General features: G+C 42.7%; 1 protein-coding gene across 1 annotated transcript in view; it reads left to right on the top strand.

Annotated features, from left to right (window-relative positions):
* Window positions 1–24,610, top strand: part of CDH22 (cadherin 22) — a 3,413,183-nt gene that overhangs the window by 2,713,878 nt on the left and 674,695 nt on the right. The window contains exon 10 of the mRNA XM_044090249.1: window positions 5,547–5,668. Within this exon, the coding sequence (XP_043946184.1) occupies window positions 5,547–5,668 (122 nt within the window). The remainder of the gene's footprint in view (window positions 1–5,546; window positions 5,669–24,610) is intronic.

The raw sequence follows: 24,610 nt of genomic DNA, 5'->3' as shown, positions 1-24,610 counted from the left end.
GTGATGCTATATTATTCAAAGAATATAATTTAATTCAATCAGGATGGTGCATCAAAGAACACATGCATGTATACATGATCCAAAAATGTGTGCAATGGGCCTATGGTTTGAAAACAGCCCAACGGTAAGCTTAATCCACCACTGCACAGGTGCATTTTCTTTGAATGTGGATCTTAATGCCATTTTGATGAATGTGAGTTTCAAGGGCAGAGATCCTTTCTGTCCATGCTGAGTCTGTTTTCATTGTGAGACTGTATTGTTTTGTTTATCAAATGGCTATCAGTGTCTGTGCCATAAAACGTGAAATAAAAGTTTTAAATATCCCTAATCTTTGTAGAAGTAAAGAAGAAAATAGTATGAGCACTGACAGGGAGAACTAGGTAAGTAATGGGACATGGGAATGGCTGGGAGGGGTTGCTGCTGGGGGGGGGGGCTGCTATGGGGGTGCCATGATCCATCATCCTGCCTAGGGCCCCATTTGAACATGATCTGGCTCTGCCTACACTAAAGTAATACTAGTCACAGGCTGTGGCAGTGTATACTTAGGCTGCACCCACTGCACCCTACCATTTCTGTGAACAGTGCATCCAAAGCCATTCACTTGAAGTGACCCTCAGTTCACTGGTGGAATGTGTAGCAGACTGAGCATGCACCAAATGCAATGCAGTTTACAGAGAAGCACATAACATACATATTGTTACATGATTCATTCCCCTCTTGAGTTTTATGCATAGCAATATTGTGAATACAATGAGATCTGCTTCCAGCCTAATAGGCACTGCTACCCAAATTCTCACTAAGTATGTATGCCTTGTGTGTGTGTGTGTGTGTGTGTGTGTGTGTGTGTGTGTGTGTGTGTGTGTGTGTGTGTGTGTGTGTGTGTTTGTGTGTGTGTGTGTGTGTGTGTGTGTGTGTATGCACTCATGCATATCCAATATGGTAGAATAGCATCCTATTCAGGATTGGCTCCTCAGCCTTGCACCCATTGTGTACTACAGCAGATTTCAATTGCTCTATTACCCCAAACTGGATAAACTGGATATCAGCGAATAAATCAAAATGGGTGATTAGTAAGACTTGGTCATCAGTTTCATAATTTCTGTACGAGTAATTGGTAACAACAACAATAACAAAAAATTGCTGTTAGAATGCACAGAATTGTTTGATAAAGGTAAATGTTCATGCTAAAAGGTAAATGTTCATGCTAATGAATACAACCTTCAACAGTCTTTAATCTTCTTGATTATGACTATTAATTGCCACAGGCTACGGAAAACACTTTGCCATTTGTAACAGTCGCAGTCTGCTGGTGCAAGGAGTGTGTCTCTGTACATCTTTTGGTACCGAAATAAATTTTTGTTTAACAAAGGTTGCTGTAGGGAATATTCACATTTTCTGTCAGTGTATGAGGCACAGAGCTGCACGTATTACAGAAAAACATTGCAGGACACCAAGACTGCTGCATTGGGTGTGGCCATCTTTTTCATTACAAAAACACAAGTTTTGAATTTTGTAGTAAACTTTTTCTAAGTAACTGTCATTCACCCTCATGTCATGGAATGTTTTTCAACTTGTTTAATGCAGAAGTTTGCCTACTACTAAAAATAGAGTTTAAAGAATGAATAGTAATAGACAGTGGCTCGGTTTTATGAAATAGTCATGTGGCATAGGAAAATGCCATTCAGTAGAAAATAGAAAACAGGAGGTACTTGAATTAAAATACCCTCTAGTGGCGTGGCAGAGCCCTCAGCTATGCTGTCTGAGCATCACTAGTGGCTACTATGCATACTGGAATGTGTGGTGCATAACATATATGTAAGTGCTATTTGGTGGCTTGTACTATGGAAAAGGAACTTTGTGGTATCTGTTCTTCATAGCAGAGGTAGCAGAGTGTTCCCAAAGTCTGTCTGTCTGTGGTAGCATATCCACTTGTGGCACCTTATGAAGATTTATTCATGTATACAGGATATAACAGAAACATTCATGAATGCATTTACTAATTGAGTTCATGTACATGCAGTTATAATTGCAGAGGCATTCTGCACATTGTAATGGCAGAAAACATACCCATTCCTAGGCACAAGTCCATAACAGAGTTACAAATAAGCCAAAGTAGTGACCACTGTCACTCCGCTATGTCACTGACACAGCAATGTTTGCCACCATCTACAAATACTCTCTGATCTCCTAGACTCTCAAGACTAAGTCAATATACTTGGAAAATGGCATGAGTCAGCTTTAAATCTAGCATTCCATGTTCCATGTGAATGTTGTCAGTCTTTTTCAATAAGAGCACAGACAATTATGGTAAATAATGAACATTTGGCCCACTTATTCTACCTTTCCTCTATCGTCACAAGGTCAGATCAATATCCAGCAGCATTCTATTCATACCTTTCAACCTCTTAGAACAAGAATTCTGAAAAACACCAAAAATAATGGGGAAATCAATGGCCACAGTCCAGGTTAGATTTTAAATATTGGTCTTATAAACTTAGGAAGTTATTAGAATAACAGGTTTTGCATTAGCACGCATATTCTGGAAGATATAAAACCTGAATTTCAAATGCTGTTGTTATTTAGTGACTGTAGTCCATCCATAACTCTTATGAAAAACAGTCTAAAAATAGGGAACAATCTGGACATTTTGCATTATTCTGGGTAGAGACGTTCAGTGGTATCCCGTGTTGTAGTGGAGTATGCTGGTCCTTTCACATGGGAACATATATTTTATAGCAGATAATAATTCCCTGAATCAATGATTTTATGATTTTTCCTGTTCCCTATTTTCCCAAGATCAGTTTGCTATGTTTGGAAACTACATTAGCTAAGCCATCTTTATCACTAGTTTTCTATGTTCCAGCAGAGTATAATAACCACTTTCTTATGGTAACACATTTTGGTGGCAGAAAAATAACCACTTGGTGTACTTATGTTACATTTCTCTAGCTTCTTGATTAGACTGCAACCTTATATAGCTGGTAGCATATTCCTTTTTCATGCTACCATCCTAAAAATGCCTTCAGCCCTGGAATTCTGCATTTTTCTATATTTCTTGGAATAAAAGGTTCTGGGCAATAATAAGATTGTACTGCAGGCTAATATTTGTTAATTTTTAGTATTATACAAGCATTTGATTGATGATGTTATCCCAAGACTTCCTTTATAGTACTGTGCATTATTGCCCGGTCATCATTGGTTGTACTGACTGATTAGGTTTATTATAAAAATAATAAGTACTATGATTTCCTGTTGTTGGAAGTTACGTTTTATATATTTACAGTATAGATATATTATGGAGAACAAAAATATTCAATAAAATGGCAAAGTATAAATCCAGCTTATAAACAACAAATAAGGTTACAGACATGAAGTCCTTGAATATTTATAGTAAGCATTGAACAGGCGTCTAAGCAATGCTCAAACTATGTATGGTCTCTAGAAAAAATTCTGTCAGCTAAAGTCCTTGTAAGTTGTTGGCTTAATTCACCCCATAGTAAAATATATTAAAATAATATTATTATGAATAATTCAGAAGGATGTGCTGAATTGGTGAAAAAGGCTTCATGCAGTAACTAGAAATTATAACTAAAATCATTTTTACTGTTTCATTCAAAAGCTTATTCAAAGTACAGTCTGTAAGAATCTTTCAAGAAAATCAGTAAAACTTAATTTTATTTAAATTATCCTAAAATCAGACTTCGAATCAGTTTGTGATATGCACTTTTAAGACCGTAAGACAGTGAAACATACCTAGGCTATGAAGGTGTGGTGTAATGTAATAAGGGATGACAGTGCAACTAGCTATTGTTGCTTAATGACTTTTTAGTTTTCGTGTTAAAACTGCAGTCTCACTTTATATGATGGATGCCTTTGTTGACCTCATTGACATATTGGCAGTGTACAATACTACTTTATTTCCATCATTCTGAGTCCATCTCAAGTTGCTGATACTGGTTTGAAGCCCAGAGTAGGGAAAACAGATCAAATGACCACCGGCCCATAGTATTATGTCTCTGATGGCGTGGGGCACCCAGATATAAGCCACCAATGAAACTAGAGCTGTCTGGTGAATATCTAGAATTAGGCACATGTATAGTCTGAATCTGCATTGTTCATAGGGATTTAAGATGGAATTTGCATGGTTATGCTAATGTGGAGTTTTTAGAACTAATTTCCTCAGAGAAGTATGACTTTGGGATACCGCCACACACTAAGCGATGCACAGAGTTAACAGTAAATGACTCCTCACTCCAACAGAAAACCTTAGCTGAGCTACTGAACTTGTTATCTGATTTAACACTTACTGATATTGTGATGGTGATATCATAGGGAATGTTTTAGTACAAGTGACTATAGCCTAGATATATTAATAGAATAAAAAATTGCCAATCCGTAAGTGGTTTATATAGCAAAATAGCAAGAACTTTAAATTATTCCCATATACTTCCAATACCTGTGTGATTTTTAAAAAGATAGAAAATCCATCATACAAGGTATTTCTATTTTAGACATTCTTATCTTGCATTTTATCAAGATGAGCTGGACATCAGATCCTATATTTTTACAAATAATATCTATTTATCTTTTTTCTGAGATGACATGGCTATTTGCATAAGGAAAGTGCTACAATTTAATGTGGCATGCATTTGTGTTTGTGTTCTGCACTGCAGTTGTGATGGTTACTATAGTTGAGATGTAAGTCTCACATTTCATCTAAGGTATCTATAAGCGAAGGGAGCACAGAGCTCCAACTCCAAAAACAGCTCCTGACATGCAGCCTCTGACATTGGGACTTTACTGGCTGCTTGGTTTTCAAAATGTATTATTTTTTTGATATTAAATACCATTTTAGCAAACATTGTTTGATAGGTAAAATAGCAGCATTCAATGTAGTTTAAATGTACTCATAATGTTCCTGTGAGAACGCCTGCTTTCAAGTAACAAAATACAAAATAAGTCACTCCCAGGGAAAACAGATCTACAATAAAATCATGCTGTGTATTCCATGATGTTCTGTATTTTAAAAATGATGCATGTGTCTTATCAATAGAGAAATCGCAAAGAAAAGATACAAAATCTTTGAAACAGAGAGAGAGAAGAGAGAGATATAGCATCAATAGTGTGTGTGTGTGTGTGTGTGTGTGTGTGTGTGTGTGTGTGTGTGTGTGTGTGTGTGTGTGTGTGTGTGTGTGTGTGTCTGCCTATGTATGTGTGTATGTGTGTGCTGGGGGGATTGAGGGCTAATGTTGCCAGCAATCCATTACTACTGGTTTTCTAGCTAAAAACTAGTCACATGATGCTTGGTCAATATTACCATCCTAGGAAAATAATGTCATAGTCCTTAACACTCAAACCTTTTTTCACATTTTTAGTTTTTGTGAATTTCAGTCTTAAGTTAAGAAAATCATTACTTAGAAACCGGTTGTAAACACATACATGATAACTTAAGGGTCTGTGATCAAAGACAAATATGTTTGCACTGTCCCTGCAAGTCCAACTGGAAGACATTTCTGTCTCTAAGCTTAATTATTTTATGCTTACAGGTAATCAATCCCAAGTATCTAAAACGGCATTAAGCATAAGAATTCTGGACGTCAATGACAATCCCCCTGAACTGGCTAAGCCTTATGAGACAAAAATATGTGAAGATGCAAAATCTGGAGAGGTAAGGCAAATAAATGAATTCATCTGAATATTAATATATATATATATATATATATATATATATATATATATATGTGTGTGTGTGTGTGTGTGTGTGTGTGTGTGTGTGTGTAATAGTATGGTATTGATACTCTAAGAATATATATTAAATATAGCAAAATGTCAAAGTCTTTATTACTTATAATTGCTCAGTTTTACATACATATTAGTCTGTCCAGAAGACAGCTGATGAAATGTAACCCCTACTGAAAACCTTTTAAAAACAAAATAAATATTTCAACAAGATACTTGGGTGTTTCCTTTTCTGCCATTTTCCTCTTATTTTATCCTCATTCTTCATGAAAAATAAAATGGCTAAAGTATTTCACAAATATTATGTGAGGATTTTGTTATCAACATCTCTTTAAAAGAATCAACCCCGGGATTCATGAAGCTCGGCGCAAGGCCGGCGTAAGGTCTGCGCCGGCGGTGCAGTGAATAGCCGGTGCAGTAGCGCCATATGCATATTAATGAGAGTGCACCGCAACCACAGACACGTGCGTAGTGTACGTGAGCGAGCCCAGGTAGGATGCGTCTGGAGGCGTGTCTAAGCCGGCATGAGGTGAGCAACCTAATGTGCTGACAGCCACGATCCGCCCATAATAGTAATGGCAGCAGCCAGGTCCCGTGCAGAATGAAACGCACGTAGAATATGCAACATAGTACCCGTCCCAAATAAACGGAGAAGCAAATACAAGCCACAAAGGCTTAAGTGTACCCGTCCAAGGAGCAAAGGATACGCATAAGACCGCGTTTGTCCCGCAATGCACCGTCAGTGGTTACACTCAGAGAAGGTGTACAGCAGCATGTCAGCGCCGCACCGACATAGGAGCAGCGACTAAGGTCACCACCTGTCCCACTCTGGGTGGGGCAGTCTCTATGGGCAGTTGTGTCCCGAAAAACGATTAAAAATGGCAAATGTGCTAAGATTGTAGGACATAATGATATCCCGTATTTAATGTAATGGTAGCATGAATTGGTTATTTCTGTAACTGAAATACCTAAATGTCACAAGAAACAGAATAAGCAAGCAAACTGCCACAACAATAAGCTTTTATTTAGGCAAACAAGTGAAGTTCTATGCTATATAGTGACCGTGTGTATGTGTCGGCCTGTAAAGTCAGATGTGAGTCCCGGAAATATCCCAGCTTGGAAACTGGAAAAGGTGGCAACCCCAGTAGCGACATGGGCATGGTCACCAGGGTTACCAGCTGTCCCAATGTGCCATGGACAGTCCCTGATTGGACAGTTGTGTCCCTGCAACAATCGGAAAAATGGAAAATGACCTCAGATCCCCTGCCAAAAATATTCCGCAATATACATGTAATAGTAGTATAAAACATATACATTTGTATATGAAACACATACATGGCATAAGAAAATGAATAAGGAACCCAAATGCTTACAGAATAAGCTTATAGTATGGCAAACAAGTGAAGTTCTGTCAACTGCACTTGCCGTGGGTATGTGTAGTCCTGCAAATTCCGAAGTTTCCACATAACATGCCCCACTATGGGCATTGGAAAAGGTGCCAACCATAATGGTCACAAGCAGTAGTGAGAGTACATAGCCGGGTAGCTGTGTCAACATAACAACAGTAAGGAATCAAGATACCTTAAACACAGGCAAACATGTGCATAGCAACATATCCCACACCCAGCAACGTCTCTGTTGCATACACTGGATGGCGTATGTTGAAGTGTAATATCCAGAAGCAGAACCCATGCATTCAGATGTAATACACAATAGCCTCATTGTACATGTCAGTCCCACCCATGTACACCTGTGCACCCTAACCTGCTAGCATCCGTGTGCAGCTATACACCCACACACAATGTGCATACCTGAAATGTGGTAAGATGTTTGTGTTAGGCAATGCCACGCGGGCAAATACGCATTCCACATGTCACCAACCCACCTCAGGTACAGATATGTAAATGGCTGCATGTGAATGTGTCTGCAGAATGTGTACATCCCGCATGTGGTATGTACCCGTCGAAACCATATAGGTTTGCATACGACACGGTGCACATAACTGTACACATGTGGACAAGTCGGGTTGTTGAACCACCGCATCGATGATTAGCTATGCAGTGAAGTCAATCACATATAGCGGAACACGTGCCTACCAAACAGGACGTCCTAACAGGGTGCTACAGGCAAAGAAGGGAAGGTGGGACATCACATGTGGAGAGTAGCGTTGCGGACGGCCAAATACACACGGTCAAGGTAAAGGACGGAACAACATGCATATGGCGGATGGATGTTGTTCAAAAAATATATAGAAACACATATGAAGTGCCAGTTTAGACTCGAAATACTATATAATGCATTGAATTGTACCGTACAATATGGCAGTAGAACTAAGCCTGCATGTAATTGGTGAAGCTAAGCTGTAGTGTGATGGAATTCTGATCCTGGCAGTAACCAGTACAGCAGGCTTATGTCTGTCAGCATTAATTATCTGCTGGGTTACAGAACAATAAATGTATGTACATGCATAACATCACCCCTTCCCCTGAGGAGGATGGCCTTGTGAGCTCTATCGAAGATAACAGTACAACTCTTTACCAGAGAGGCAAAGCAACGTATTAAGAAATTAACTGACTACTGTATCGGAACAGTCTAGGGTCCTTGAAACAGCTACAATCACAGAAGGACACTGTAATTGACAAGGTGCCTTGCAAGGCTGTGTTATTCTCATGGGAAAACATTTTAAAAGCACGACCCCAGCACCCACGTATGTATAGACTATTGTGGACCATAGTGATGGAAATGCCCTGTGACTGACCACGTCAGTAAGGTGGGCAAAAGCTGATTGTAAACACTATATAAAGAAACTGCTTACTGTATAGAGTCAGACAAAACTCTCATACTTGGACTGTATATTATTTAGCCTGCCTGTGTACACTACTAAAACTTTCTGAACCCGAGCCTCCTGTGTTATTGACTGTCACTTAGAAAAGCCTACTGATAACTACAGTCTGGTTTTAACAACTTATTTGACATTGTGATCCTTGTAATCCGGAATTCCCTTGGTAAGCTACAGGTCAGAGTGCATGTCTGGTTAGACATCTACGCAGGAGAATTTGCCTAAATGGTTCTTCTTGAATGAAAAGACCTCCGACTGAATTGTTGTGTGTAAAGAGGCTGTTTACTGTCTGATCTGTGGCTGAAAAGCGGAAAACTGGATCCCAAGAAGAAATCGTGCAGCCTTAAACAGGAGGCTCAGGTAAGGAGTGTTTGCCTCTTTGTCTCTATTGTAGATCAGGGACCAGACTACATTGTGTTTCTGTTAACAGTTGTGATAGCGGTCAAGACCTATCCACATACTGTTAAATCTGAACATAGGTCAGGGGAACACACAGCAGAGTAAATAGTCATTGTAGACACTACAGTGGATACAGGGAAGGAGACACCACGTGGTATGAGAGAAGGGTACGTAGCAGTCGTGTAGAGGATATGGGAGATTATTGAAGAAACAGATCATGTGATCCGTGTTTGACGGGTGACGTGAAGTATATGCAATCGCAGAGAGCACATAATGTGAGTTATCCAGCAAAATGGGGTAATAAATATGACATTGATGGTATATTACACAAAATATCGTTACTGAAACATTGTAATCCCTGAAAATGTGATGCACATGTTCTAGGGTAAACACCTGTTCCACCCTGAGAGGGACAGTCCCTCATTGGCCAGTTGTGTCCTGCAAACAAACCGAACAAATGGCAAATGTCCTGATATCTCAGGACAAACATTTCCCAGATATCTTTCAAAATGGTAGCATAAAACAGTAGTTTTGTATCTGGAACAACAAAATATCATAATAAACAGAATAAGCAACTGAAATGCTACAACAATTGGTCGCTCTCCTGGCAAAAAGTGAAATCCTGTCCTATGTACTGGCCATGGGTATGCTTTTTCCTGGAAAATTACACGTTCCGAACACTAATGTCCCACATTGTGCATTTGAAAAGGTGGCAGCCCTAAGATGTGCAGGCGACAAAACAGCGACAATTGGGTATCCGTCATGCACATAGGTGGATTGAGGTAGTGAACCGAAGGGAACAGAACACTACAAATGGCAAAGCATCATACGTACACAGAGAAGATCATAATACAGTAGTACCGATAGCCCCCCCCCCACAACCCCCTACCACCTCCGATACCACATGCAGGATATGAAGCGGAGGGCAGGCTAGTCCCCACACGTTATCCTGTGGCAACAGAGGTAGCACAACGACCAAATGTAACAGAAGCTATTGAAACCACATCCCGAACTCGTAACATACCTAGGGACACCCGAGTAACAAGACAGTCACTAGAACAGAGTGAGGATATCTGTCAATTAATTGAAGTACCGAACCCTCATGCAGGACAGGAAGGCCAGGACCCAACCCCGTAGTGTATAGACCGTGGACACCAGAAGATATCTGTAAAGTCACAGAGGGAATTCCCCATCTACAAAGTAATCGCTATTCACCATGCAATACCCCTGTATCTTCTGATCGGAAAACAAAGGGGGAATGGCGGATGGTACAGTATGTACAAGCTGTAAATCATGTAATAATACTTAGGGTAGCGATGGTGCCAGACCCACACACTATATTCAATGCTATGAACACGCCACAGAAGTATCTTACCGTGGTACATATAAGCTATGCTTCCTTTGCAATACCTATACATCCAGATAGTCCATATTGCTTTGCATGTACATTCAGGGTAACAGATACAGCCATACCCGGCTATCGCGGGGATACTGTGAAAGTACAACGATATTTCCACAGGAGATGGCTAGCTACATTCGTGTTAACTCCACCCGGGCCAGTCAAGTTCTACTTTATGTGGATGATATTCTGCTTGCGGCCCCTACCCAGCAGCAATGTATGGAAGATACAATAGCATTATTGAGATATTCAGCAGAACAGGGACATAAAGTAAGCAAGCATAAATTGCAACTACAGAGAATACAGGTCAAGTACCTGGGATATGTGGTATCCAAGTAGGATAGAACATCACATGACGATAGGAAGGTAGCAATTTCATAAGCACCCAAGCCAACTAACAAGAAGGGAATGAAGTCCTGTCTGGGCCGACTAACATTTGTCAAAGCTGGTTACCAAACAATGCTTTGGAATCCGCTGTATTGTCTGCCTTAATCTTTAATACACCTATGGCAGCACAACACATACTACACTGGATTACAGTAGCAGAAACAGCTGTCTGCAGACTAGAACGATTGATAGCTTCAACATCTGTAGTAGGTCTCCTGAATAATCATAACACATGTTGTCAGACTGTAGATTGTAAGCGGAGATATATGACGTCAGTCTTGATGCAACAGCATGGAAGTAAGCAACGCTACATAGCTTACTACTCATTGCAGTTGGACACTGTGGCATGGTCAGTGCCACATTGTGTACAGGCAGTTGTTGTAGCACCCATGGCAGTACAGGCCCGGCCTTAATGTTACTAGACCACCCTCTCACTGTGAGAATGTCTCATGCAGTTGCGATCAGTCTGCTGCAAGAGAAGATAGCATTCCTGACCCGTGCTAGACATTTGTCTTGTTTGACCATACCACTGAGTCAACCTCATATGGTGATTGAACGTTGTACAACATGAAACCTATCAACGTCACGTCCGACACCTGTGTATGGTACACCACACAGTCGCCTATACGAAATGGATTAAATAACTACACACAGACATGATATCACTGATATACCCTTAGATGATGCAGAGGTGACAGTTAATGTGTACGGATCATGTAGACAGAGTCCTACAGGAACGAATCAAGTAGGTTATGCAGTAGTTATTGATAATGAGATTGTAGACGCCCAAACCCTGCAGCATAACGTGTCTGCTCAAGCAGCAGAATAGATAGCTTTAACACGTGCTTGTACTGTAGCGGAAAACTGATGTCTGGACATATGTCCCCATAGTCAGTATGTTGTCTGTACAGTGCATGTTTATGAGCAGCAGTGGAAGAATAGGGGAATGATAACATCCACCGGTAAACCGATTAATCATGCGCAATTGATCTTGAATGCATTAGACTCCATTCAGTTACCCACTAAAGTAGGTAATTGTAAATGTGCAGGTCATAGAAAGCAACAGGATAACAGTAGGAAAGGTAAGGCATGAGCTCATGCATCTGCAAAACAAGCAGCCTCACACTTGGAAAGTGTTTGTGTGAATGAGGAATGACAAACCTCAGACAGTTTAGATGTAGAAATTTTACAAACAATGCAAACATCAACTACGAAAGCAGAAAAGCCGACGGACTGCACATATCCACAGTGATAAAGCCAATATTAACGTCTAATGTATTCAGATATGCGGCTTTGTGGAGCCATGGGTAGAGACATGTCTCAACAGGGGGGATGGTACATTTGGTTAACAGAATACCCCTAACATACGGAATTACGAACCACATACAAACATCATGAGCAGCGTGTCACATTTGCAGTAGATATCATGCACAGGGAGCATTTAAACCGAAGGGAGTGAGTTTACCTACACCACCATAACCGCTCCGTACTATTTGTATGGAGTTCATACATCTGAATAAATGTGAAGGGAACAAATACTGTTTAGTGATTACACATATATATAATCAAAATGGGTAGAAGCATTCCCAACCATGAACCGGATGCAGCAGCAGTGGCAAAGGTGCCAGTAAAATAAAGTATCCCTAGATCTGGCATGCTGTAAAGAAGCTACAGTGACAATAGAACACATGTAGTGAACCAGACAATCACACAACCTGGGGGATTATTTTGTATTTCCATGAATGTAAATTGCATGTACAACCCACAGTCAGCATGACTGCTGGCGTAAAATGGGATCCCGAGAAATAAGTAGAGGAGGTTGGTGGGTGACATCCAGACGAGTTACATGTGCTGTCTACCTCTAGCATTGCTGAGCATGACAACAGTTCCAAATGTAAAGTGCTGCACCCACTTCAAAGTAGTATGTGGAATGGCATATCATGTGCCAGAGTGGAAAGCTGTCATGCCTGCAGAGCCGGAGGTCGATGGCTCATTAGCAGGTGACATGAGAGGATTGTTAACCAATAACACTGTTCTTCAGTTAAAGTCTTTTACAGATAAAGAGCAAACGAAGACGGACGCATAGCTGACACCAGTATCCTGTGTGTATGTCACTGTTATCCAAAGAACATTATTGGCAAGTGGAAAGTGTGAAGGTCTGTACCAGGTACTGTTGGCAACGCCTACTGCAGTAAAGTTTGCAGAGAGGTCGTCCTGGGTCCACCTCACATTTTTCAAACCTTTAAAGGATATCAAGTCTGATTGACATCTTGTAGCTGATATACCATAGAGCCTGAATCACCCGGGCAAGACTGTATAACAATACAAAGCAACCCCAAAGACATTTTGTTTGCTGTCCTAATGATTATACACCTATTAACCATGTTTGTGTTTACTTTACATTTGCTGGGACCTTACCTGCATATAACTACACGGATACAAATACTGATACGTGATGAACTGGCCACAGAGTGTCTTCCACACTTCAACAAATACCTAGGCATGACGCGTGTGCATATACAGACTATGAACACTTTAAATTGCTGTGTTTGTACTGCCATACCTACATCATATGGAGGACTTCCGATGCATGTTGTCCCCTTGGGGATAGATTGAGACTTGTGAATATTTACACTTTGATACAGGTTCTGTGAGATCACAGGACAACGTGGCACTGTACTTACCTGTTACACAAAAAGGAATTGTATGTTATCATAAACATGATACAGTTTCAGTTGGTGGGAGTATTTGTAACATAACTGTGTCTTACGAATGTCATATAACAGCCAAAGATCACAGTACTACTTGTAGCACCATTCATTATTTGTATTGAAACATCATGAGAACAATGTGGAAGGATGTGCAGAAACATCCTGAATTGTATAAACAGTCCTCTGTTAGAGACAGGAAAATGTTACATGCAGAGGTAACCCGCATCAGTAGTAAAGTAGAATATTGTTATGTTGTTTGTGGGAAAAAGCATATCAATGGTTACCTGGGAATTGGTCCGCAGTTGTTATTTGGGTTATCTGGCTCCAGAAACATAACATACTCCACTATTGCCTCTGGGTGCGAAACGAACTATAACACATATAGCTCAAAGAACTGGGAACACAGTCGAGAAACCTACTAATCCAGTGGGTGAAATGGAAGCTGTTCTGACATTCCAGTCTTCTGCAAGAGATAAAGGAATATCGATTCATATGGACTTGAGTGACAGCGTCATAACCTGGGCTGGAACACTCCCAGCTTGTGGAGTAGTGAAATCAGTCAGGGAACAGAGGAAGTTATCAAAACCTGTCGGAGGAATGATGAATGTGACTTTCCGCTCTTGAACTTGTGACTGATGAACTGGATGCAATGAGAACTGTTGTGTCACAAAATGTAATAGCGCACGACTGCACCGTGGCGGCGATAATTGGTACGTGCGCGCTTATTAAAGAAGATCGCTGTGTCCAACTACCACATGAAAAGACCAAAATCAACGCCCACCTAGAGGTAATACAGCAGGTGTCATCCATGGCGGAACCAGGCCCAAACCCACTGACGAACCATTTCCACAAACCATTTGGTGGATGGGGTCAGTCATACTGAATATCATGATTGCCATTTGTGTTGTTCTGCTCATATTGGGAGCATGTGTCTATTGTGGGATACTTTGCATGTAAGTATTAGTCAGGGACTCTGGCGACATATCTGTACCCGAGACTATGTATCAAGACCTGTAGTGGTATTTGTCAATAGAAAATGCAATCCTTCTTGAAATGTACAACAAATTACTTGCCTAGTTAAACGTTCCAGAGAGGAAGAGGCTAGGGAATGAAATAATGTTGTATATGTTTCTGGATAGAATAGAAGCAATCAAAGGAGGGAGAATGTTAGCAAAATACATATTTAAACATATATATGACGTGCAACTTTAGAAGCAAATAGTGTATAATGCATATTATTCTATCTTACAATATGGCAGTAGAGCTTATCATGCATGTAATTGCCTGTAGTGTAGCTGCAGTGTGATTGAACCCTGACCCTAGCAGTAACCAGTGCAGCAGGTGTATGTCATTCAGCATTAGTCATCTGCTCGGTTAGAGAATAATACATGTATGTACAGGTATATCTGTCATCTTTCCACTGAGGAGGATAGGCTTGTGAGCTCTAACACAGAGTACAGCTGCTCAGCAGAGAGACAAAGGAACCTAGTAGGAAATGGAGTGAGGACCGGATCTGAACAGTGTTGGAACCGTGACAGAGCAGAATTTACCAAAGTACAGTCTAATTGAATATGTGGCTCGCAAGGTTGTGCTATCCTCATGGGAAAACATTTAATAAGCATTACCTGAGCACTGTTGTAGGAATACAACGTTGTGGACTCTAGCGATGTAAATGCCTTGTGACTGACCACATCATTAATGTGTGCAAAAGATGATAGTATACCCAATGCTCATACAGCTGTAACATGTATAGAGTAAAACAAATGTCTAAACTTTTACTGCATAGTTCTTTGCCTCCTGCTGCACAGTAGTAAAACGTTATTAATCTCAGCTTCCTGTGTTATTGACTGTCATTTTGAAAATACGAATGAGTGTTACAGTTTGATTTAAACAACTTAATTGACAGATGTGTACGTTCTAGCATGGGAATAGGTCAAGCCAACCATCACAATGTCCATGTGTACCACATACAAACAGCCAGTAACACGCAGTAGTAGTGCATGAAGGCATACACGACTGTGGGAATAGTACAGGACATATGGCACGTGCCAAGTGCAGATGCATGACACAAACCCCAGGATGGGTGTCCCTGCAAAGAGGAACATGTGCCAACCACACCTCCCACAGATGTACCGGCAATAAAACACATGGCAAACACACAGAAACACTACTGTCCAACACACGACTGCAACGGAGCCTGGTCAAACACCAACATGAAGCATGCACAAACAGGGACTTGTGTAATGTTTGCCTTAACACCCCCATAGGCCAAAGAAGAATAGAATGGACATATGCATGTAATGTTGTGAAGGATGTGTGGTAGTCCTCAGTATCACAGTGTTAGGGACACAGATACACTGTCATCAACTGTGACGTATGTGCACTGTACACAGCATACCTGCATGTAATACAGAGGACAATCATGTGCCACAGAAATATACACTGGAGAAAGAGTATAGGGGATAGACAATTGTAAATGTGACAAACTATGAATATAGGTTCATACGTCCATAGGTACAGGGTAGGCCATCGTCCCAGGTTCAGCCATAACACTACACCATAGTTAGGATGACTTTGCCAACCTTCTGTGCTTCAGATAAAATACTCATGATATTGCTGTACCTCCATCAAGCAGGGATAATGATGTAATCCCTGGCCTATACCCGCAATTCTCCATCCAATGGACAACATACCCGCGAACAAGGCTAGGAAGGATCTCTGTCTCACATGTACTGTGATGTAGATCCACAGCATTATGAGTGTCTGGGTGATATATGTGTCACTCAAACACATCCCATTAATGACCGTGACAAGGTAAATGTCACCTGCCCTAGTGGTTCTGAGGGATGCAGATACAGTAGGTGAAGCATACACATGACATATGGGTTGACATGGCCTCGTATGTCAGGCACAGGTCAACACTAAACAGCAGGTATGTGACGTAATGTGGCAGGGGTCCTACAAGTGGGGCAGCATTACACAAAATGATGTCATCCTGCATCTGTACAACAATTAACCTATGAGGGCTTCCCAGCTGCTGTAGGTGTATGGTCAGATACAGTCTGAATGGGGCAATGTAGTAAATCATAGGTGTAACACGTAATGGGTACAAGGAGACAATGACCTAGCCTGATGTAGATGTGAATCCCTGCACAAACAGGTGGGCAATGTAGAAGTCCCACACAACCACGATAGCAACGTGTGTGTTGAATGAATGGTGACCGACAAACTCTGTCCCCTGATCCCTGGTAATCACCCCTGTGCTGAGTGGACAGCCACCTATATGCTGGACAGGGGTGACCTAGTAGTTCTCCACAGGTATGATGTCACATTACTTAGCATTTAGCTGTGGGACATGTCCCTGAAAGCAGATATGCATATCTGGGAGACCCTTCGAAGGATATCTGTGTCAGATGTCCGTCCCACTATGGCACCTGTTTTGCAGTCATCTACAAACAATGTTGCCCATAAAACCCCTGTGTGTGCCTGTACCATGGAAATGTAGATGTATGACAGGAGTGGACCCACGGAAGGGCCCCATGGGACACCACTTGCGACAGGCAGTAGGTCTGACACGCTGCCAGCAACTATGACCGTGTGGGTTGTGTCACATAGACAGTTTACAACACATTCTGTGATGTACGTGTTCACATCCCAGCCAATGGGTTTATCAACGATACCTGAGGGGGGTAATGTGATGAAGGCCTTTGCCAGGTCAAGGTAGGCTGTATGGACTGCAACACCCGCATCAATGGCCTCGTGACTGTCCCAAAATGTCAACCATGCTTTAAAGGCATGAACCGCCCTGAACAAGACAAACCGTGTTGGATGCAAAGTATGTATGTCCCCTATGCAGTCATATACGAGCCGCAGTATGATCCCTCCCCATGTCTTTGCAGATAGGTCTCCTCATGGTAATGGGACAGTAATAACCAGGCTCAGTGGAGGCATTGGCCCTGTGACGTGGGACTACAGTTGCCATGCGACACAACCTGGGTACCTTACCTGAGGTGAGGCTACAAAGAAATAGCTGTCCTAACTGTGGGTCTAATTCCTCAATGAGATAGTGGAGTACACAGTGGGGTCACCAGCTGGTCTCATGGATGCTATGTCCACTACCCTGGAGAGAGCATGTCCCACCTGTGTGTCACAGAACATTTGGTGACCACAAACCGCTGGTACAGACATCTCCTCATGTGTGGGGAGGGTGTGGAGATGTCCTTACTGGACTTGTCAGCCTGTATGTTGGCAATGTGTGTATGTTGAGTAAACTCCACCTCTTTGTGAACCCAGTCAGAGCATATGTGGGAGTGACCTCCCAGGTGTTGAGCATAGCAACTGAAGGTGGTATGATTGTCAGCCAGGTCCATGTAGGTATATCTGTGGAATGTGCCCTGGACCATGGCACGACAGTGTGTAACTCTACACATATGATGACCAAGGGTGTCATACCTCACAAGGTGTCTGCTCCACCTTGTAGTAGCCACCTCCTCGTGTTGTACATCCTGTGTATGGCTGGGGTACACCACACTGGATGCTTGGCATTGGTACAATGAACCACAGTTGGGTAAGTGAATGCCTGGTTCATGCAGTCCTGTAGGTACTGGTAGATGGCAAATGTGATTGATGCAGTGGCTGCAGTACTGTCGACCACTGGCTCAGGGTCCTTAAAGGAGACCACAGTAGTGTGCAGAATTGTGTAGTCTGCCTCTGAGCAAGCAATGTGTATGGTAACTGGCAACACTCACAGCAACGGATGCCAATAGCAGAAGCCAATGTCCAAATAACATAGATTAACTTCTGCATGACAATATGTCTTATCATACATGTATTGACACGTGTGTGCTAATTACAATTGCAAATGGCCGGTAAGACTGGCCTAAAGTTCCCGTGATGTACACAGTCTGGAGGTGTTGTTCCGATAATAATGTGGCAATACCTCCCAATCGTGACCTCTGGGTATGAAAGTGGTTGTTAACCTGCAACATTGGATGTACACCATTGGGTTCTGGTGTCGGAAGACATGGTTCCTGTAGCACTACACAGTATGGTTAGTCAAGCAGACATCCGCGATTGCTGAACACACAGCATCAGTGAAACCCACTGCTCACAAGGACACAGTCCGACAAGCTCTACACTTTACATATGCACAGTGGTGTCCATTGTAGGACCCAAAAATTGTCTAAAGACCAGAATTATGTCTTATTTCAATGCATACCTGAACTCATTGTCGTCACAGGTACACATATGCACCGCAAGCGTGTTTAATGTTGCTGATAGCTGTCCATGTAATGCAGCACAGATGCACAGAAATACCCAGAATAGCTGGTCCATAGAACTGCGTCCACATCACAGTCCCGCACACATGAAGGATGTGTAATGGGTACTGTCGATTGTTGCAGTCAAGGGATTCTGGGTATGTAGACTCTGGGCTCGGTGTTGTTTCGCAGGCAATCCTTTGTCCCGCCTGGGAGGGATGTGCGTAGCACCTGCCTTACTCTCCGCTAATAATGCAAACCATCCACCGGAGAATGCTAAATGCAGGTGTGAAATGTGTACAGCCCTATACTAGTGTCCAGTAGGCAATTGTCATGGATGGACAACCGTATGGCCAAGATGGCACCCACAACTGCAAACCCGGGTAAATTACACAGCCGCTGTAAGGCATAACACAGGAAATACACATAGGGACTACAGTTGACATTCCACATACAAAGCCGGACCATCGTGCCAACACCGGCGTACACAGCACTCAATCTGCCAGCAACAGAATGAGGAGCACCCGCTACCATACAGCGGAACAGATGTGCGACCTGTGGAACACATACTAATGGCACACACACAACGCCAAGTAGGATATGTAAACTATGGCATTCCCACCTATGAAGACAACATGGTTAAATGAAAACATAGGTAATCAACATGTTCCGTGGTGTTATATTGGAAATACAGTGACGGATATGTCCCATTGGGATGTCTGAGGTTTATATGAAGCAGTTGCTAACCAGCATCTTTGGATGTATGTCATTTGTTCACAGTACTAAATCACCTGGTTATGTAGCACCATGTAGAATGGGTAGTCAAACAGACATCCGCGATTGGGGAACATACACCAGCAGTGAAAAGCACTGGGCAGGTGGACACAGTCCAGCAACATCTAACTTGACATATGCACATCGGTGTCCATTGTAGGACCCAAAATTCCATTCATTGAATGCCTGCTAGCTTCCTGCATTACTCACGTGATCTCATTGTCGTCACCACGCCACAGGTACACATATGCACCGCAAGCGTGTTCAATGTTGATGATAGCTGTCCATGAAATGCAGCACACATGCACAGAAATACCCAGGGTACCGGTCCATAGAACTGCGTCCACATCACAGTCCCGCACACATGAAGGATGTGTAATGGGTACTGTCGACTGTTGCAGTCAAGGGAGTCTGGGTATGTAGAATCTGGCCTCGGTGTTGTTTCGCAGGCAATCCTTTGTCCCGCCTGGGAGGGATGTGCGTAGCACCTGCCTTACTCTCCGCTAATAATGCAAACCATCTACCGGAGAATGCAAAATGCAGGTGTGAAATGTGTACAGCCCTATACCAGTGTCCAGTAGGCAATTCACATGGATGGACAAGCGTATGACTAAGATGGCACCCATAACTGCAAACCCGGTGGAATTACACTGCCGTAGTAAGGCATTACACAAGTAATACACATAGGGACTACACTTGACATTCCCCATACAACAAACACAGACAACCAGCCGATGAAGTCCAAAGCAAAGACGAGGTACTGTAGACACCGTCAGTGACCACTCAGAGCACACCAGGAATTAAATGCAGTCACCATAGTTTATTGAAGCTCTTTTCGCCTGCTTCATAAGCAGACTTATTCAGAATACATACAATGCAGTCCAACCTACTACATGTAAAACCCTTAATTGGTCAGTAAATTAGATGTGCTAGGTATTAATTACATGCCTTAAAGGCAAACAAGCAAACAAACTTTACTTGGGTTACAGATTCCACACAGTGAGGACATCAGACATTGCTTCGAAGGTACATTCTTCATAGAGAAATAGAAATATATGTATATATATGAAAGATGAACCAACATAATGTTTTCCAAATGTCTGACTGTGTAAGCTACATATATATGTTCTACGGATTGTGCCAATATATTAAAAGAACTGCAGACACCTAGTAATATAAATGAACCATAATATATACAGATAAACCGTATGATTATGACTAATGTAAAATAGACCAACGAAATGTAAAGATTCACAATGTGGTAATGTAAATATTCATTTAGAAGGTTACTTAAATAAATCAATTCAGACATCCATGTCAAAATACTAACACAAGGCCAGCGAGGTGCTTGCCCTCACATGTACTGGGATGTTGTTCCACAGCATAGTGAGTGTCTGGGTGATGAATCTGTCCCACCAACACGTTCTATTAATGACAGTGTCAAGGTGTACGCCACCTGCCCTTGTGGTTCTGAGGGATCTAACTTCTTTAGGTGAAGCATAGTCATCAGATCTGGGTTCGACATGGCCTTGTATGCCAGGCACAGGTCACCTCTGGGCAAGTGGTATGCAACTGTATACATCTGGAATTCTTTCAGTTGGTCAGTATAACACATATTCCTGAGACCCTGCATCTGTTTGTCGATGAACTGTTGGTGCCTTTCCAGCTGCTGCAGGTGTCGGGTCAGATACATTCTGAACGGGGCATTGTACCCAATCATAGGTCTAATGAGTGATGAGTACAAGGGGACAATGACCTCCCCTGATCTAGATGTGAATCCCTTCATGATGATGTGGGCAATGTGGAAGGTCTACCTAACTACGTTAGCAACGTGTGTGTCTAATGAACGGTTAACAACAACCCGGGTCCCCAGATCCCTGGTAACTCCCTCTGTGCTCAGTGGATTGCCACCTATATGGTAGCTAGGGGTAACCTTGTTCTTCCCGAAGGGTATGACTATGCATTTCCTGGCATTTAGCTGTAGGCCATGTCTCTGGCACCACTTATCCACATCTGTGAGGCACTCCTGAAGGATATCTGTGTCAGATGTGTGTCTGACTATGGCACCCAGTTTGCAGTCATCTGCAAACATTGTCACCCATAACCCCTGTGTTTGCTTGTACTTTGGAAACGTAGATGCTGAAAAATAGTGGACCCAGGACTGAGCCCCATGGGACACCACCTGTGACTGGCTGTGAGTATGACATGGCGCCAGCAACTATGACCATGTGTGTTCTGTGACTTAGCCAGTTTGCAACCCATATGGCGATGTATGGATATACGCTCAAGATGACGGGTTTATCAATGATACCCGAGGGGGTATTGTGTCAAGGCCTTTGCCAGGTTGAGGTAGGCTGTATGGACTGCTTTACCCTCATCAATGGCCTTGGTGACTGATCCTACAAAGTCAAACACGTAAAAGGCATGATCTGACTTTGACCAAGCTAAACTGGGTTGTATCCAAAGTATGCGAGTCCCCTATGTCTTTATCTATGAGTTCCATTATGATCCTTCTCCATGGCTTTGCAGATAAGGCTTGTCAAGCTAATGGGATGGTAATAACCAGGGTCAGTGGAGGCACCATCTATGTGAAGTGTGACTACAGTCGCCTTGTGCTACTACTCGGGTACGTATCCTGAGGTGAGGCTAAGATTAAACAGCTGTCCTAAGTGTGGGTTTAATTCCCATAGAGTTCATGGAGTACACAGCTGGGACACCATCTGGTCCAATGGATGCTGTGTTGACTGCCTTGGACACAGCATTTCCCACCTGTGCAGATGTTCCAGGATCTACAAGTCTCTGGTATAGATAACTCTCCATGTGGGAGGGGGGAAATGTTAGCACTGAACATGTCAGCCAGTATGCTGGCAATGTGTGTAGGTTCAGTCATCTTCACATCATTGTGAACCCGGTTTGAGCATATCTGGGAGTGTCCTCCCAGGTGTCCAACATAGCTAAAGAAGGACTTATGAATGTCTGTTGAGTCCTTGTTAATTTCTCTGTTGAATTTCCCCTGGATGATTTCATGACAGCTTGTAGTTCTTCACATATAATGAGCAAGGGTGTGTTACCTTACAAGTATTCCGCTTTAACTTGTAGTATCTACCTCCTGTCGTTGTAGAGCTTGTTCATGGCTGGGGTCCACCAGACTGCATGCTTGTCTGTGGTACAAACAGTCTCAGTTTTGTATGGGATTGCCTGATCCATGCAGTCCTGTAGGTGCTGGTGGAAGGCATATGTACGTGATTCAGCGGTTTGAGTAATGTTCACCACTGGCTCAGGGGCCTTAAAGGAGACCACAGTAGTGTTCAGAAGTGTGAAATCGGCTTTTGAGAAAGGCATATGTATGGTAACCGCACCACTGTACACATGGAACATCATGGCAATACACCACGGCTGGATGTGGGTAATGCTGGACATACCCACGGCAGACGTGGCGTTCCCGAGTCCGATGCCCGAGGGACCACACACATAGCCGGCCTTAGGCATAGGCCAAGTAGGCAGCCGTCTAGGGCGTTGCTCTACTCGGGGCACCTTTCCAGACTTTATTTGGTGTAGGTAGACCAGGAGGGGGGTAGCGGGTGATGTGGCGGTGGCAACTTCTGCCTAGGGCACCACTTAACCTAAGGCCACTCTTCCCCTGGGTAATACAGCAGCACCCACACCCAGACGCGGGTCATTGCTAGTATGGCATATCATCTATGGCAAGAATCCATATATTCCCAGACATAATGGCACAGCATAATGCCTGTCCGCCGCCCAAACGCAGACATACGTCACCCATGGCGGTGCGGACGTACTGCGCGAGATGTCCGTTACCAATGTCGACATTGTCTCGCTTTGTGAAACAAACTCCACATAGCGATTCAATACTAAACAGCGACGGAGAACCCGATGTCCCCGTGGCTGAGCTGTTCAACCTGTTCCGCCATGTTAAATGTGTGTAGCACAGCAGAACCGGCCCAAAACAAGCAACGGACATGTCTGTGGCTCAGTGAAAGTCGTCACGCAATGGTAAACCCATGTAATATTGCGACACAGGTCATACATACCGAGGGTTATTAATGGAAATAGGTCCGTTCGACCAGACCGTGTGCAATTAGTATAACAAGATCTACAACGGGTACACCGGCCAATCGGTGCACACGGTTATGAATAATTGGGGTGACATGGTATCATAGACACGGACAAACGTGCCCATGTGACTCATCTAACATTCATTACGGTCAGGGCAGTTCCGCACACTGGGCGGACAAGACCAAACCCAAAGCACCACAGCAACACCCTGACAATCAAGGCCTGTATGCGTAGGGGATATAAGCACCTGTCATCTGAACATCCCTGCGGTCACGACATATGCATCCTGGGCCATGAGCGAGGGGAATAAGGAATGTTTAACATGCAGTACCGCACCTTTCCCAGCAGGAGAATGGATGCCTGTGACGCGGCGTGAGTGCGGGGGATATGTAAATGTACTTAAGTACCATGGGTATGCATATTAATGACACCGAACAGCTAACGGTAGTGGTCACAGTAACCGCAAACGTGAATGCAGTCACGCTTGAATTACGACTATAGAACATATAGATGTGAACGTAATGCGTAATGGCCCATGCTGCAAAGACTGTTACATGTATAAAGTTGTAAGTGCGTTCTGCACACGTCCGTCAACCGGATCAGACATATGTTACTGGAATAGTCACAACTAACACAAAACACGTAACCACACAGACCCAGTAAACATATATAAACAGAATACGGATATGCATGTGCGCCTGCGCGTAACCCACAATTAGGAAATGCGAGTGTGCGTGTGCGTGTGCGTGTGTGTGATCCACTGGAAGCAGGGAAGGTTAAGGATGTGTCCTCCACTCATTTACATTCATAATTGTAAAATATATGCTTAAATAGTACTTATTGATTCCATGCTTTGGAATCGTAATGCTACAATTATACACATTGATATAAAATATCCTGATCAACACACTACATTCTAAGGTTTACTCACAACAATTATCAACTATGTTTCAAGATACTGATTGTATTTACCAATATTGTATTTATATTAACACATTGTTGTCGTATTATTGTTTCCATGAAGTAA

This window comes from Protopterus annectens, chromosome 12.part0, assembly GCF_019279795.1.
Source record: "Protopterus annectens isolate FY-2018-M chromosome 12.part0, PAN1.0, whole genome shotgun sequence".
In the NCBI taxonomy this organism is placed as follows: Eukaryota; Metazoa; Chordata; order Ceratodontiformes; family Protopteridae; genus Protopterus; species Protopterus annectens.
The sequence above is the reverse complement of the archived record's forward strand: the minus strand, read 5'-3'. Positions and strand labels throughout refer to the sequence as shown.